Below are 17,647 nucleotides of genomic sequence, written 5' to 3'. Positions count from 1 at the left end.
TTCTGTGTTTCTCTGGCAGAGTGCAGAATGAGGCAGAGATAGTCCACCTGCTGGTTCGCTCCCCAAATAGCCACAACAGGTGCGGCTGGGCTTACGAATGTGGAATTCTATCCTGGTCTCCTCTGTGGATGGCAGGGATCAAAGTGCTCAGGCCTCTGTCCCCTGCTTTCCCAGGTGAATGAACGGGAGCCGCATCAGAAGCAGAGCAGCTGGGACTCAAACAGGACCCCCTTCTTTTTCTGTTAGAACAGGTTTTTACTTAAGGTGTGACACTCGTATAGCTACTGTCATTTGGTTATCTGCACACTCAGCCTATGTATGTTGTTGGATATAATAAAGCAAATCTCTTGGGTCAGGCTCCTGTTGGAGATCCCCATATCCCATTTGGAATGCCCAGGATGGAGTATGCCTCTGTTCTGATCTAGCTTCCTGCTAATGTGCAGATGACGGCTCAAGTACTTGAGTCCCTGTCACCCACATGAGAGACTTGGATGGAGTTCCTGGTTTCTGGCCTCAGCTTGGATCAACCTTTGCTTTGTAGGCATTGGGGAGTGAACCTGTAGATAGATGCTCTCTTTCTCTTTCTCCCCTCCCCTCATTACTCTACCTTTTAAATAAATGAGAATGAGTGAACATTAAATAAATGAATCTCTTACAGACACTATATAATTGAATCCTGGTTTTTAAAATCCACTCAGCCAATCTATGTCTTTTAATTGGAGCATTTAATCCATTGCAAGATAAAGTAATTATCGTTAGATAATACTATTGGTATTTTGTTTTATGTTTTATTCCTGCTTTGTTCTGAGTTTTTTGTGTCTTCTTTTTTATAATGATGGGATTCTCTTCTGTGTGTATTCTACAGATATTTTTCTGTGGTTACCATTAAAGTACCTTTAAGTCAGGGTGTTTTATTTTACACGCACAACCTCAGTGACATGGAAATCCTGCTCCGTCACAGCCCTTGCTCCCCTCCCCAGGTGGATGTCACAGAGCATGTCTTCACACGCCGGCACATGGTGTGGAGTGCATGTGTAGGCTACTGTGTCTCACACGGCTTTGTGCTGCCACTCCTGTTCTCCTGTGCAACCTGTAGACCCCTGTAGCATCTCTTGTAAAGCAGGGCTGGTTTTAGTCAACTTCTCTGCTTTTGCTTATCTCCAGACGTCCTGATTTCTCTTTCAATTTTATAGGACAAAAGAAAATATTCATGACTGATGGGTTTTTTCTTCAACTCTTGAAATATATTATTCCACTCCTTCTTGGCTTCCAAAGTTTCTGCTGAAGAACGTGCTGGTAATCTTACAGATAATCTTGTGTCTGACAGCGCCATCCACCGTTGCCTTTGAAGTTCATCCTCAGTGCCGGCAGTCTGACCAGAGCGCATCCCTGTGGTTCCCCTGGGACTCGCATGGTCTCTTCGAGCTTGGATCTGCGTGGCTTACTTCTTTACTCAGATTAATGACCTCTCGGGCCTTTCTCGTTTCTCCTAACACATGCATCTGTCTGCTGGAGGGGGTTCCGTTTTCCTGTATTTTCTTTTTGGTCCTCTGACTCAGCAATTTCAAGATTACTGATTTTTTATTCTTTCTGTTCAAGTCTAATATACGCCTCCAGGAAGTTTCAGTTTTGTTGTATTTTTTCAGTTCCAGAGTTTCTATTTGGGTCTTGATTTATAGCATTTTGTTTATGCACTCTTCCTGATTTTGTTTCATTATTTGTATGAACCGTATTTAGCTCACCTAGCATCTTTATGATACACAAAGGAATTTAAAATTCCTTGTTTGCAGGTCTAGAAATGTACAAGGCAGAAAGCAGGTCCATGGGTGCCTAGGAGTTGGGCCTGGAGCAAAGAGGGATGGTCTGGAAGGACCAGAACCAGACATAGCCAAGTAGCCAAGCCCGTCCTCTGCATGTCGGCCACACCCACCACCCACCACCCACCACAGCAGAGACAGAAATCCTGGGGAGATTCAAACGCTTCTGCGCTGCTGCAGCTGACCAGGCGTGGACAGACAGACAGGTCCAACACCAGGAAGGAGGGAGCTGCAGAGTGAGATAAGTCAGTTTAAGGCAGAGACAGAATCGTGAGCAGGAGCAGCCCAGCGTTGGTTCTTGGGAAGCCTATGCAGCCAACCATGCTTGGGATAGAGGCGAGGATATCCTCTGGGGTCCACGGACACCAGCAGAACAGCAGCAGCGGAGACGAGGCGGCCTCACCACTGATGGCTTTCTTCCTTTCTTCCTCTTTAGATTTACTTACGTAAGGCAGAAAGACAGAGACAGATCTCCCGTCTGCTGGTTCACTTCCCAAATGCCCAAACAGCAGAGCTGGGGCACGCTTGAGCCAGGGACTCGGTCTCCCACACAGGAGACGTCTGCTGTCTCCCAGAATGCACATTAACAGGAAGCTGGAATGAGAACCAGGGCAAGGACTGAACCCAGACACTCCTGAGATGCGAGGCGGGCATCTCCATCACTAGGCCTCATGCCTACCGTGTTTTAAAACTGAAATGAGCTAGAGTATTTTCTGGGAAAGCAGGTATTGCTAAAACAACTGTCTCAGGCATAGGTAGAAAATTCGGATAGAATGATTGCCATTAAAGAACTTAAACCACACACACGCAAAGAAACACAGGGAAATGGAGGGAGGGGCAAACACGATCACTCGGTATTTATGAGTGCTTTCTACATCCTTAGGGAGACGACGACCTCTACTTTATGTGCTATAGACAAAGAATCTGCAGTTCATCTTGGGGAATTACTGCACACCAGACAGGGAGGGTAAAGGGAAACAGAACTGTCCTCATTTACAATTACAAAGGCATCTGCTGTACATGGATTTCTAAATATTTTTGCACTAAAATAAATTTATCTTCCACGAACGTTTTAAAGTTCCTTTCTACACATAAACAATTACCTTTTAAAATCTAGTAAACAAATACAGTTGTATATTTTTATGGCCTTCATCAGTTTCTTCCAAATCTAACTTCAGTGTAATTTTAATCAAATCAAACCCAGCTTTTTTTTTTTTTTTCTGGGACAGGCAGAGTTAGACAGTGAGAGAGAGAGAGAGAGAGAGAGAGAGAGAGAAAGGTCTTCCTTTCCGTTGGTTCACCCCCTCAAATGGCCACTACAGCCGGCGCTGCACCGATCCGAAGCTGGGAGCCAGGTGCTTCCTCCTGGTCTCCCATGCAGGTGCAGGGCCCAAGCACTTGGCCCATCCTCCACTGCCTTCCCAGGCCACAGCAGAGAGCTAGACTGGAAGAGGAACAACTGGGATGGGACTGGCGCCCCAACCGGGACTAGAACCCGGGGTGCCAGCGCCGCAAGCGGAGGATTAGCCTAGTGAGCCGTGGCACTGGCCCCAGCATTTCTTAACACACCTGCAAGCCTGTGCCCATCTGAAACGGAAAGGTAACAATCTGAAGTGAGACAGGCTGAGGCTGAGAGGGGCTGTGCAGGGCAGTGACAGGGACACAGACCTGGAAGGGCAAGACACTGACACATTCACAGGATGTGTACACAGGCAGAAGGCAGAGTCGACAATAGGTAGTCAGGGGCCAGCGCTGGGGCGCAGCAGGTTAAGCTATTGCAGTTCCTGGCTGTTGGCTTCAGCCTGGGCCAGCCCTGGCTGTTGTGGACATTTGCAGAGTGAACCAGCAGATAGAGGGTCTCTCTTCTCTCCCCTCACTCTGCTTTTCTGGTCTGTTAACAACAAACACAAGGCCACACTCTTTGGACTTCCCCACTGCTCCCTCCCAGGAAACAAGCAGCTCATGGGCCCCTTCCTAGGAGAAGCCCTCAATGTCATCTAGAACAAAGAAACGCCCTCATGATTCGCAACGACTTCTAAGAATTTCCTCTTTCAGCCTGTAGGTGGCAGCACAGCTGGTTGTCTTCCATCTGCCTGCGGACCCTTTCTCCATGGGTCAGATTCCTGCAGGGAGCCCCCACCCATGCAGCCGCACCAGGGTCGGGGTGGAGGGAGGGAAGAGGCCTGCCCTGGCCGCCCCTGACGCTGTGTCCTCCTCCTCCCGCAGCTGGAACGTGGTGGGCATCCAGGGGGCACTGCTCAGCATCTTCGTGGAGCCCATCTACTTCTCGAGCATCATCCTGGGCAGCCTGTACCACGGGGACCACCTCTCCCGAGCCATGTACCAGCGGCTGTCCAACATCGAGGACCTGCCCCCGCTCTACACCCTCAACAAGCCCCTGCTCAGCGGCAAGTACCTCCCAGGCACCATTCCATGGCTCTCAGGGCAGCGGCAGGAGCGCCTAACATGACGACCTGGGAGGAGAAGTCCTGGGCCTCTCAGGCTTTGTCCCGGGGGCCTTCTGAGTGAGCCCCTCCGCGAGGCTAATCCCTTTACCAGTCACAGAGAAGTTTCAACAGGTCTGGCACCTCTGTGCTCTCTCACGTCAGTCATTCCTGCCACGGTGCGGACTGCATTCCTGGGCATCCGCGGAGCCACCAGGGAGGGCTGCTGCCCACAGGTGCTGTCTCCCTGGGAGGTTGTGGCACACGGACTGGGCCCTGCGGCCACAGGAAGGGAGGTCTGAGCGGGGTCATGAGCCTGCCCTGTCCACCCTTTGTTACTGGTTTCTTTTCTCTGTTTAGAATTCTGTGGCTAGCGGTAAAGTGAACAGGAGCTTTTGATTCAAGGCTCCTAACTTCTAAGCACACCTTTATTTAAAAGGACACAGCTAAGGTATTTTGATCCTTCTAAAAATACCATCTTTCTCACTTAAGTTCAAAACTAAAACCGTAACCCTGAACTAAACCACGTTTCCTTTGGTGTGTGTGCCGTCTGCCTTCATAGCCTGGCTACTAGCATGGCTTTAACTTGAGAAAAGGCGGGGTGGCATTTTATTTGAAAGCGTGTCTGTCACAGCGTAAGCAGGCAGAGATGGGGAAAAGCAGAAGCTGTGCTAGTTTGTGGCTCCCTTACCTTAACCGCAGTTCTGTAAGCAGCAGCCTGGTAAAACGATGCGGGTGAGCTGAGCTTGTAACGTTTGCATCAGAGAATGATTTTTCCACCTTGTTCACTGTGAGCTACGTCTGAAGGAAAACAGCTTTAAGCCTGTTTTCTGTTGTATAATGAAGACCTGGAGGCTGGGTGCTCTGTCAAGAGAAGAGGTTGGCTGCACTCACAGTCCAAGGTCAGGGAGTCCCATCCGTGACGATGCCTGTCCAGGGACGTCAGGACTTGCTGCCCCAAAACTCACGCAGGTGTTCTGTCTTAATTGTCAGCGGTGGATGGGCGAAGGGTGGAGGTGTCTGAGGTGGGGTTGGTGGCCGGTCTTTGGGTCATTGGGGGTGTGTCCTCAGAGGCACAGGAGGTTTGCTTATTGGAGTTCAAGTTCAGCCTAGGTTCTCTCTCTGCTTCCTGCCCCACCACAAGGTCGTGCTTCTACACCTGCCAGGAGCCACCTGGTCCTGTAACCACGTGCTCAATCAGCCTTTTCTTCCCCAAATGAGGTCCTCTTGGGTGTTTGTTACAGTAATGGAAAGAGACCGATACGGCACCCTGATGGCAGGAATGAACCAGGGAGCAATCGCACAGCCAGCCAGGAGCTCAGAGCCACCAGGGACCGGACATGAAGTCCGAGAGAACAGGATCAGATTTGCCCTCGTATAGCATCCTGCACTCACAGGCGCCCACTGTGGTCCCTGGAGACAGCGCTTCTTCCCACCCCACATCACCTGGCGCTAGGCCTGCCTTAAGATCCCATCACCTCCCACATTGTCACTCTGGGAGTACGCCCACACCACCCTGTCCCTGACGTCCGGGGACAGTGAGGACGTTGTGTGTGGTGTATCAGCCCAGAGGGTAGCAGAACCACTTTTAATGGTGCTGTCTGTGCAGTGCCATCTCGTGAATGAAACCTGAGAAGGCAGGATTATTTTACTAAAAAAATACTCTAAAATGTGTAGACCACAACTCACTGAGGAAAGTCAAGCTTTTTTTAATATCTTAAATGACTGTCTCCACAAAAAGATAGTAAGAAAATAATTTCACCACATGCAGTGTACCGTAGCAGAATTTACTCTTCACCCTCCCCTCCCCGGTTCACCCCTAATCCTCCAGGTCCTAAAGCATGCCACTGGCCAGTGTGGCCACAGTCCCTCCACTTGTCTGCCTCCACTGTGTGGGGCCTCCACTGTGTGGGGCTGCCGCCAGGTGGCACAGGGGGCCTGGGTCAGAGCCAGGAGGCGGTGCCCTGCAGTGAGGCAGGTCATGTGCCACAGCGTCTGCACTTGCAGTGGCAGGATGGCCCAGGTGCCCGTCACGATCCTATGGACAGCTGTTCAGTTCTGGGAAAGTGAAGGTGCCGGGCAGGCTCCAGGAAGCAGAGTGCTACCCAAAGGCTGGGTCAGCGGACCGTGTCCCCCTCGAGGACTTTGGATCAGCAGGGCAGGCGGCTCTGGAGCAGGAGCCTCCGGGGGTCAGCAGGCTTCGGAGGGTGGGGACCCAAGTGAAGTCGGAACACTGGGGGCGCGCGTCACGGAGGACGGGTCAAATGAGCAGTCTGGAGGGCAGTGTGGACTCGCTGACACGTGTCAGCCGCGGAAACAGCTCCAGAACATGCCCAAAACAGACCCTGCACAAGTGACCTGCGTGAGGAAGCAGCCAGGACGCCAGGCTGTGCCGGCGCCGCGTCTGTGGTTCCCTGTCGGCGTGCATCTCGGCACACAGGTGCTTCTGGCCCAAGTGGGCTGTGGTGTCTTTAGGGCAGAATGATTGCCAGGAGTGGAAGGAAATCAAGATGAAATCTGGTGCTAGGTGGTGTGTATTGTTCGTGCTGTTAAGGTTGAGATGAGAACCTGGTGTTACTTCACCATAGAAACTGTTTCGGCTGTGAGTCTCGGCAGTGGGCGGAAATGCTTGCCTGGTGCTCTTTTTCTAGGTGCTTTGAAGTGGGAGCCCCTGGAGCTTCCTCGTGTCCTTTGAAGTTCGTTTCAGTTAGGCTTTCATGGGTTTCAGGACCCTTCGGCTTTGAATTTGCTTCATGGGTCCCCTGAGTCCCGGCTCCTGCATTGGCCCAGTTTGTCGTCCAAGGCTTGCAGAGGACTCAGGAGAAGGCAGTGGTACATGACCATCCCAGCGAGGAGGCTCTGGGAGCTGGGGCCGGACAGGCTGCTCTGCGTGGGGGAGCTGGGGCCGGACAGGCTGCTCTGCGTGGGGGAGCTGGGGCCGGACAGGCTGCTCTGCGTGGGGGAGCTGGGGCCGGACAGGCTGCTCTGTGTGGGTCACTGAGGCCCCGCTAGCGCTGTGTACGGGCAAATGTTGTCAAAAGTTAACAAATTCGGGAAAGAACCATAGTGAATCTGGTCAGAATTTGGAGGAGCCCTGGGAAGATGGCACAGGGACTGGGTTAGACTGAGGCCGGTGGGGCAGGAAGGCCTCTGGTGCCCCCTACAGGGGAGCAGCAGGGCTATGTGTGGTGGGAAGAAAGCTGCGTGAGCTGATTTAATGACTTCAGCACCCCAGAGGAGAGGGCAGAGGAGAGAGAGGCACATCTGTGCTGGCGAGAGGGTAGTGGAAGAGGTCAGGGTCCTACTACTGCACAATGTAGAAGAGGGAGGGGCCGTGCAACAAAGCATTCCAGAACAGAATGGAGGCCGGCGCCGCGGCTCACTAGGCTAATCCTCCACCTAGTGGCGCTGGCACACTGGGTTCTAGTCCCGGTCAGGGCGCCGGATTCTGTCCCGGTTGCCCCTCTTCCAGGCCAGCCCTCTGCTGTGGCCAGGGAGTGCAGTGGAGGATGGCCCAAGTGCTTGGGCCCTGCACCCCATGGGAGACCAGGAGGAAGCACCTGGCTCCTGCCTTCAGATAGGCGCGGTGCACCAGACGCAGTGCGCCAGCCTTGGTGGCCGTTGGAGGGTGAACCAACGGCAAAAGGAAGACCTTTCTCTGTCTCTCACTGTCCACTCTGCCTGTAAAAACAAACAAACAAACAAACAAAACAATGACACCCTGAGAGCGGTGCGCGGGGCTGGTTGGGCTCTGGGTGCACATCATGTGTCTTACACGTGCTCTGCCCATTACCTGTCCCTTTGTTCCTTCCCCTTTTGCTGGACTCAATTGTTTATTTTCCTTTGTTCCCACCAGTGGTTTGGAAGTTATGAGTCTTACTTCTTACCCTTATTTATTTAGACAGGCAGTTAGTGAGAGAGAAAGGTCTTCCTTTCCATTGGTTCACCCCCCAAATGGCCACTGTGGCTGGCGCACTGCACCGATCCGAAGCCAGGAGCCAGGTGCTTCTCCTGGTCTCCCATGGGGTGCAGGGCCCAAGCACTTGGGCCATCCTCCACTGCCTTCCCGGGCCGCAGCAGAGAACTGGCCTGGAAGAGGAGCAACCGGGACTAGAACCCCGGGGTGCTGGCACCGCAGGCAGATGATTAGCCAAGTGAGCCACGGCGCTGGCCTCTTACCCTTATTTTTAAAGTACATGCATGTTGAGCCTTAACGAGTGAAGCTGTTGCCTTCAATGCCAGCATCATGAGTGGGCACCAGTTGATTCCGGCCGCTCCACTTCTGATCCAGTTCCCTGCTGATGGCCTGGAAAAGCAGTGGAAGATGGCTGAAGTGCTTGGGCCCCTGTACCCATGTGGGAGACCCTGATGACGCTCCCAGCCCTGGCAGTTGTGGCCATTTTGGGGAGTGAACCAGTAGAAGGAAGCTTTCACTGTCTCTCCCTTTTTCAAATACATAATATTTTTAAAATAAAATACATGTATGTAAGTTACTTTAAATGTTTACTTCATTTATTTGAAAGGCAGAGACACAGACCAAGAGAGAGCTTCCTTCTGCTGGTTTATTCCCCAAATGCTCCAACAGCCAGGAACTCAATGCAGGTCTCCCGTGTGGGTAGCAGGGACCTGAATACTTCAGCCATGACCTCCTCCCTCCTACAGGGTCTGCACTAGCAGCACACTGGCACTGGGAGCAGAGCTGGCTCCGACATTGGATGTGGTGCCCTGAGTAGCACCTGAATTGCACCCAACGCTCACTCCTTGAAATCACTCTTAAAGGGTATGCTGGGGGCAGGCAGCACTGTGGCGTGGTGGCTCAGGCTGCCACCTACAGAGCCGGCATCCCATATGGGTGCTGGTTTGACCCCCAGCTGCTTCACTTCTGATCCAGCTCTCTGCTTATGTGCCCGGGAAGGCAGCAGAAGATGGCCCACATCCTTGGGCCCCTGCACCCATGTGGGAGACCTGGAAGAGGCTCCTGGCTTTGGATTGGCTCAGCTCTAGCTGTTGCCGCCATTTAGGGAGTGAACCAGTGGATGGAGGACCTCTGTAACTCTGCCTTTCAGTTAAATAAATCTTTAAAAACAAAACAAAAAAAGGTACGTCGGGGCCTGCATTGTGGCGTAACAGGTTAAGCCTCCTGTGATGCCTACATCCCATATGGGCACTGGATTGAGTCCCAGCTGCTGCACTCTGAGCCAGCTCACTGCTGTGGCCTGGGAAAGTGGCAGAATATTATCCAAGTCCTTGGACTTCTGCACCATGTGGGGATGTGGATGAAGCGCGGATCCTGGCTGTGGCCTGGCTCCACCCCGGCTGTTGTGGCCATTTGGGGAGTGAGCCAGTGACTAGAGCAGGGCTCCTCCAGGAGCTGATGCTGAGGTCTAGTAAGACATGTGGGTTGCTCTCAGCTCTGCCCTCAGCAGGGGACTTCTGGGAGATGGGCTGCATTTGGTCTTTTGGTCTTCTTTCTGGGATTTCTGACCCAGTATCATCCCAGAAGAACTTCTTGAAAGGACCTGGGCATTTTGTGGACGTGGGAGCAGAGGACTCTGATCTGGAGGGTTGGCCCACATGACCTCAGTGGCTTCTAATGGTTAAGACTTAGGAACCACTTTTTTGTTTGTTTGTTTGTTTGTTTTTTCTTATTTGAAAGGCAGTGTTACATAGAGGCAGAGACAGGCAGACACAGAGAGGTCCTCCATCCACTGGTTCACTCCCCAGATGGCTGCAATGGCTGGAGCTGGGCCAGTCTGAAGCCAGGAGCTTCTTTTGGGTCTCCCATGCGAGTGCAGGGGCCCAAGGACTTGGGCCATCTTTTTCTGCTTTCCCAGGCCATAGCAGCAGCTGGGACCCGAACTGACACCCATTTGGGATGAGGCTGCAGCCCTACCCACCACACCCAGCGCCAGCCTCTGCTTCTCAATTTTTCAGTTGCCTGTGAATTATTGCAATGGCGAAGTATTATTTCATTGCTGAAACCTTTAAAGGTATGTGACTGAATGCTGTCTTCAGGCCATCTCCCGGGGCCTATATGTACTCTTCTCACATCACTGAGCCAATCTACATGTGTCCTCAATGCCTCCCCATAGTCCAGTGAAGACAAGGTGGAAGCTGAAGTAGGCACAGCACTGTCCACTAGCCTGGCACACTTAACCCAGGTCTGACCTTTGGCCACCATGTACCCTGCCTCCTTCCAAGGACAGCACACATGTGGAGCTGTGTCTCCTGGGAGCTGCTGCCAAGGATGAGCAGGGCCCAGCAGGAAATGTCAGTCCTACCTTTCACCCACATCTGGGATTTCTTCTGTTTCGCAGGGTTGGTGGCTGGGGGCAGGTCGGGGGCACCCTGGTTATGTGCCGTCTTCCAGAAATGGTGCCTGGGTGAAACCCTGCCTAATTCCCAGGTCCCAGCGCCCCTCCCTAGCAACCAAGAGTCCTTCCAAAGCAGGTATTTCACAAGACTCTGGCCAGAGGTGCTGCATTTGCAGGTGCTAGTGCCTGGGATTGGTGGGCAGACAGGACAAGGCATGTCCAAGCTGTCCAGGAACGACTGACAGAAATCTCAACACAGGAAATCCAACTATCTCACTCTTCATGGACTCTGTTGCAGCTTCATCCACTGTGTTTTTCCTCTTTAAAGGAAAAAGCACAATCTCATCTCAAAGGTGCTCCACTCTCAGCTTAAGCAGGTTGTGAGTGGGCCCTGAGATGCAGAGGCTCCTCACCAGAGGCCTGGGTCCCAGCCCCATTGGGCTGGGCACAGCTTCCCACACACTCCAACCCCTTCCCAGGCCTTCCCAATTTGTCACCTGCAGAACGAAGGCCACTGTCAGCAGAACGTTCTCTTTGATTCGTTATGAAGTGATCATTTCCACGCATGAACCATGGTAACCCTGAGTGTCTGCTGAGTGCCGTTCCACAGCGTGTGTCTGACTGCCTCACATACGAGGGGCCAGAAATTGTTAGCAGTCCTTGTGAGTTTTCAGTCCTGGCAGTTACTAGGCCAGTGCAGTTTCGAGTTCAGCACAGTCAATTCATAGCAGCAGGGGGCTGTTGTTAGCATCCAGTTGTCCTGCATTTGCTGGCTCCTACGTAAGGCCTGCGAGTCACTCATTACCCTAGTTCTCGCTCTGCAGCCTGCAAAGATCGGTGCCTCCTCCCTACCATTCCCCATCGTTTGCTGCCCCAGGGACTCATGGAAGGAAACGCTCTTGTGGCCACCTAGGGGTTTTTCTGCCCAAAAAAATCACATAGTTATTAGCACTGGTACCTCAGGTTAGCTGTTCTCTTCATGCCTCATTTACTCCATTTTCACTAAAGCTGGCACTTTATTTAGCTTGCAATATCCATGTGCACTACAAGGACCTTAACTCTGACCACCTGGTTAAGCCATCACTCAGCTGGACTCTGCGATCCTGTTGTGCAGCAGTAATGGGGTGCAGAGGGCAACGTGCCGACTCAGTGTCATCTGTTCATCAAAGAATCAGCTCCATGCTGCTCAGGGATTCGGCAGTGGGGACCCCTGAGCGGACCCCTACTCCTCAACTACCCTGAGAGAAGCTCTCCTGACCATCAGCCCAGCAGGTGCATGACGCAGCAGTGGACCCAAGGAATAATTTCTATTCAACAGAAGGCTCCTATCAGAGACCATTAGAGAGGAGGTGCCTGACCAACACACTGAATGTGACACGGTGGGGCAGACACTTGATCCTGTCTTGAAAGGAGGTTGCCACCCTCCACACAGAGCACAGGGCGCTGATGCACTGTTCACAGCCACCGAAGACGTAGACACTGCAGACAGAACAGTGCCAATGGAAAAACCCTAATCCCAAGGCAGCGATTCAATCAGGGTCTGGCAGCGATTAGTAAAGTGAGAGAATGGTGTCAGGAGCACGTTAGACCCCTGATGACACACGTCTCTCACCACCTAGTGACAGGAACAGGAGCCGTCCCTGTGGTGAGGCCAACCCAGCCTGTGTAGCTGGGAGCCTGCCTGGCCATTCCATAACCCGGCCAGGGCTGTGCTGTCCCTCAGGCTTGGCTTCCTTCAGACTTCAAATGAGAAGCACCTCAGAGAAGCAGGTGGCAGAACCCATTTCTGTATCAATTACAGGTTTGCATAAACAAGAATTATCAAATGTTTGAGGCAAACAGCACAAAAGAGTGATCTATATGAGAAAACAGGACCCAGAGAATAACCCTTCTGTGTGTGCGCGAGGTAAGTGCCTAAGGCAAGGGTTAATCTGCAGGCTCAGGAAACAGAACATGCTGTTGTGGGAGTGGTGGGCCAGGTGCTGGGGACAGAACCAGTACCCTCCTCCAGGGGCTGGCGCTCGGGCCCAGAGAGAAGGGCACGAAGCAGAAGGCTGCTGAGGGGTGTGTGGAGCACTGCACGGAACAAAGTAGGGAGGGGGCAGCAGCAGTCTGTCAGCACTGAGAAAGTGAGGGGAAGCCCTGAGCTGGCAGCAGGACTCACAGTGGGACTCACCAAGGCACAGCGGGATCCCCGAGTCCTGAGCACAAGTCAACAAGGCTGACAGTCCCCCCAATATGGAACAGACCTTACCAGGGCCAGGTAGGGGTACCAAGCCCTGAGTGAAGTCACTGAGGCCAACAGAGGCGCCAAGCTCCAAGTGGAAGTTGTGGTGGGTGGGCGTTCTCCCAGTATGGAACGGACCTCACTGAGGCCAGGGTGGGAGGAAGCAGGGTTGGAGCCCCGGGCAAAACTCACCAAAGCCACCAAAGAGTAGAGGCACCAAGTCCTGAGCCGAAGTCACCAGGGCAGGGCAGGGCAGGGCACTGAGCAGTAGTCAGGAAGCTGTGCCCAGTTCACCCTGCATCTCGAGAGCAGCAAAGGCGCAAGGAGCTCATCAGTGCCCGAGTTCACCGTGAGAGACGTGGGGCGCCCCCCTCGTCCACGTGCTGGAGCCACAACCAAGTGACGAGATGCCCTCCCTGTCCTGAAAAGAAAGTATTTTTATAGTAGGAGTTTCCATCCTACCAAGTACTAACCAAGCTTTGGGTCAGTGATCATATTTAGCTATTCAAGGATTCTATATGTAGTTTTAGAGTAAGAACAACTAGGAACCTCCCGCAAAATGACGAAGATGTCTTAAGGAAAATATGGGGTTCAAGAAACTACTTTAGGGCTGGCACTGTGGCATAGTGGGTTAATCCTCCACCTGGGATGCCGGCATCCCATATGGGTGTCGGTTCGAGTCCCAGCTGCTCCTCTTCCGATCCAGCTCTCTGCTATGGCCTGGGAAAGCAGTAGAAGATGGCCCAAGTCCTTGGGCCCCTGCATCCACGTGGGAGACCTGAAAGAAGCTCCTGGCTCCTGGCTTTGAATCGGCTCAGCTCTGGCTGTTGCGGCCATCTGGGAAGTGAACCAGCAGATGGAAGACCTCTCTGTCTCTACCTCTCTGTAACTCTTTCAAATAATTAAATATTTTTTAAAAGTTTAAATAAAAAAGCAAAAATTCAGGCACCGTTAAGACTTCAATAATAACTGGAGAAACATGCAGAACTTTGGCTGCTGACCATTGGGTATTGCCAGGCCTTGGAGAATTTTGATGATGGACTCGATTTTGCCAGAGGTCAAAGGTGATTCAGCAGGAGGGGGAGGAACGTTTCACCAAATGGTGCAGGGTCAGCAGCACATCTTCTGAGTTCAAGAATTTCAGTTTGGGGGCCAGCGCTGTGGCATAGCAGGTTACCATCTCATATGGGTGCCAGTTCATGTCCCAGCTGCTCCACTTCTAATCCAGCTCCCTGTGAATGGCCTGGGAAAGCAGCAGAGGGTGGCCAAGTGCTTGGGTCCCTGCACCCCTGTGGGAGACCCGGAAGAAGCTATTGGCTCGTGGCTTCAGACTGGCCCAGCCCTGGCCATTGTAGCCATTTGGGGAGTGAATCAGTGAATGGAAGATCTTTCTGTCTCTCCATCTTTCTAACTCAGCCTTTGAAGTAAATAAATAAATCTTAAAAAAAAAAATTTAAGCTCACACTACACACCTCACATAAACCAACTGCAATGGGACCTGGTCCTGCTATAAATGCTTCAACTCTGGAATTTCTAAGGATACAGCATGTGAGAAGCTCTTTGGGTCACTTACCTTAGAGAAACACTTCTTCAAACATCAAAGCATGATTCAAAGAAAAAAATTAGTTTATCAAAATTCAAACTATTTGGTCTCCATAAGATACTACCAAGAGCTGTCTGCAGTGCCATCATCCCATGTGGGTGCCAGTTCAAGTCCCAGATGCTCCATTTCTGATTCCACTCCCTGCTGTGGCCTGGGAAAGCAGTTGAGGATGGCTCAAGTGCTTGGGCCCCTGCACTCTTGTGGGAGACCCGGAAGAAGCTCCTGGCTCCTGGCTTCAGATCGCCACTGCTCTGGCCATTGGGACCATTTGGGGAGTGAACCAGTGGATGGAAGACACACACCCACCCCCGCCTCTGCCTTTTATTTACTTATTCAAATAAATAAAAAATAAATCTTTAAAAAAAAAAAAGATACTGCCAAGAGAGCCAAAAGGCAAACCACAGAATGAAAGAAGGCATTTTCAAATCAAACATCTGACAAAGGACTTGATCTCAAGACTCAGTGCGAAGTTAAACTGGTTAAAAACAAACGAAGTCCTGAACAATTTTCTGATGACGCATGAGGATGATAAATTGGCCTGTGAAAAGAAATCCAACTGCAGCCAGTGTGGTGCCAGCACACCGCTGGAATGCTGCAGTGAGTGCCTTCTCAGCACGGGAAAGGGCTGCCAACTCTCGTGAGTCTGAGTGAAGTGAGCTGCACAGAACAGCTCACGCCCCACGGTGCCGTTCTGTAGACCAGTCTGTACTGGGGCAGTGGTGGGGAGGGAGAAGAGGTCAGGTTGGCACAGGTGCTGTGAACCTGATGAAGTGGCAGATGCATTCAGTCTAGGTTACAGTGACCTTTGCACAGCCCCACTTCTGCACTTGAGTGTTTCCCACTATCTTTTGGTCTCTCTTGAAGCCAATACCACTGTTGTGACAACTGCATATTTTAGAGTCATCCTTTGAATTCCTTGTCAGGCAGTTCATCGATTTTTTCGCTTGTGTTCTGTTGCTCGAGTCACTGTTCCTTTGGAGATGCTGTTACCTTTATGCTTCTGGGTCCCTACATGAATGTTTGTCCTGGTAGGTCAGTCGCCTCTGCCGGTCTTGTAGCGTGGCTTTTGTGGTGACGGAGACACTGTGGGACTATGTCCTCAGATGGGGTGGGGCAAGCTGTGTGGGTTCTGGTCCCAGGTGGGTGCTTTGGTGCTGTGTCCGTGCAGCTTCCTCACCCGTAGCTAGCGCTGGCAATGTCTGTGCGTATCACAGTCCCCCAGGCTGCAGGCACCATGAGATGGCACTACCAGCCGGGAGGTGGTGTAGCTCTGTGGGCACAGGTGTCATGCCACATGCCCAGGAGCGGAATGGGAGCTTGTCAGTGTCTGTGGGCCATGTAGGGGCACTTGTCAGAACCAGGTGCTGCACAGGTAGCTCCATGGGCCTGTGGGGCTGACTCCTTCAGGGAGGTGCCTACTTTTCAGGTCCTCAATGGGCAGAGCTTCTGAGAACTGGCTGCTCAGCTGCCTCCTGGGACCACAGGATGATAAGCAAAGCTACCCTGTTGCTTCCTAGGGTCTCAGCAGGCTGGGTCACTCAGGGCTGACTGCCCAGCTACTTCCTAGAGCCAAGGGCAGGAATCGGCTACCCGGCTGCTTCTCAGGTGATGGGGGGGGGGGGTGCAGAGCAACCCAGCTGTTCTCCGAGGGTCTCTGCAGGGTAAGTGGCTCAGGGTGTGCCACCCAGGTATTTCCAGGGCCTCCAAACTGATCTGCAAGACCACCTTGGGATGGCTGCCTGGAACCACTGCTTCTTGGGACCCCACGGCAGGGTCTCCAGATGGCTCTGTGCAGCAAGAGCCTGGATGCAGGATGGCTGAGGTGAACGGAGGTCTTTCTCGAGAGCAGGGTGGCTGTGTGGTGCCCCAGAGCTCCCACACCAGACTCAGTCTTCGCTGCAGTCAGCACCTCAGGTGTCCATGGCGTGAGTGGGGCTACTGGGCACCTCCTGCTCTGCCTTCCCCAGAGAAGAACAGCAGGTGCTGTGTGCTCACTGCCTTCTCTTCAGGCCATCGTGGGGTCTCCGTGCTCTCCAGGTCTCTGCCAGACCCTCTGTGCTCTGTGAAGTCACTGCTGTTTCCTCTGGCATGCTCCTTGTGGAGGGGGCTGTGCCAGGCACGCGCACCAGCCCCCGTCACGGCTGCAGTTTCCAGTTTCAGGGTCAGGCAGCTGTCCCTTCAGTGCTCTGCTCTTCCAGAGCTGAAGTGGCCGCTTAGGCCCTCCTGGTGTTTCCATAGCAGGTTTAAGCGAGTTCCATGCTTGAGCCTCCTGGGACTTTGGCTGGGACTGAACTGTGCAGCTCTGGGGAGACTGGAGTCTTCCGTCGGTAAGCAGCCTCTGCGCTTCTCAGCACCACGCCAGAGCTTCTCATGTACACGGCTTCCCTCAGGTTTCTGAGTATTTCATATTTTGATGCCATTTTAAAGGTTATGTAGAAATGCTCATTCTAGTAACTGATAGGCTTCATTGGCTTTTCATTATGCTTGGTTTTTCTTTGTGGATGGGGAGAGGCAGACTTCCACTATTAAATGCGACATTAGTGGCAGGTTTCATCGGCTGCAGGAGTTTTTAATCAGGCACGGATATGGATTTTGTCAAATGCTTCCTTCTGCCCTAAGATAATCAGGCATTTTTGTTTGTTTAATGTGATGACATTGATGGTTTTGAAAATATTAAACCAACCTTACATTCCTGGAGTAAACCCTGCATGGTCATTTATATGAAGGGCTTTAAAAAGACTGTGGGGGAAAGAGAGTTAAAAGGGAAGTTCATTTTGGTACCATGAATGTTTTTGAAATCTGTGCATTTTTTTTTCATGACATGTTTTTCTTGAACCTTTGTGAAGACTCCTTGTAAGTATGGATTTTTTTTTTTTTTTGCACGAGAATGTGATCTTCTATGTGTTTGTCTGAAAGACACACCCACACAGCTCCCATCACTGGTTATCTTCCTAAATGCTCACAAGGCTGGGGTTGGGCCAGGCCAGAGTCAGGGGCCAGGATCTCCATTCAGGGCTCCCGTGTGGGTGGCAAAATCCCAGTTACTTGAACCATCACCTGCTGCCTCCAAGGGTGCACATTAGGTGCACACAGGAGTCAGGAGGCAGAGCCACAAAAGATGAAACCCAGGTGCTCCGATGTGGTGACCTAGCTGGCACCCTTACTCCTAGACAGGATGCCCCCTTAGACCTCGTTTTAATTCCAGTTTCCAGGAATATCCTGAAGTACTCTCATCTATTCTT

At 52.1% G+C, this 17,647-nt stretch overlaps 1 protein-coding gene across 21 annotated transcripts in view; it reads left to right on the top strand.

Annotated features, from left to right (window-relative positions):
- Positions 1 to 17,647, top strand: part of ADARB1 (adenosine deaminase RNA specific B1) — a 112,826-nt gene that overhangs the window by 85,453 nt on the left and 9,726 nt on the right. For 16 of the 21 annotated variants that reach the window (XM_051839964.3, XM_051839969.3, XM_051839961.3 and 13 more), the window contains one exon: positions 4,044 to 4,225. In XM_051839964.3, coding sequence (XP_051695924.2) covers positions 4,044 to 4,225 — 182 coding nt within the window. Of the gene's footprint in view, positions 1 to 4,043; positions 4,226 to 4,621; positions 4,713 to 17,647 lie in introns of all 21 variants that reach the window. The other 5 variants (XR_011387667.2, XR_016232196.1, XR_016232195.1 and 2 more) reach the window with 1 other exon arrangement.

The sequence above is a fragment of the Oryctolagus cuniculus genome, chromosome 4 (genome assembly GCF_051225735.1).
Source record: "Oryctolagus cuniculus isolate XC-2025 breed Fujian yellow rabbit chromosome 4, ASM5122573v1, whole genome shotgun sequence".
Classification (NCBI taxonomy): domain Eukaryota; kingdom Metazoa; phylum Chordata; class Mammalia; order Lagomorpha; family Leporidae; genus Oryctolagus; species Oryctolagus cuniculus.
Note: the sequence above shows the minus strand (reverse complement) of the source record. Positions and strands in the feature narration are given on the sequence as shown.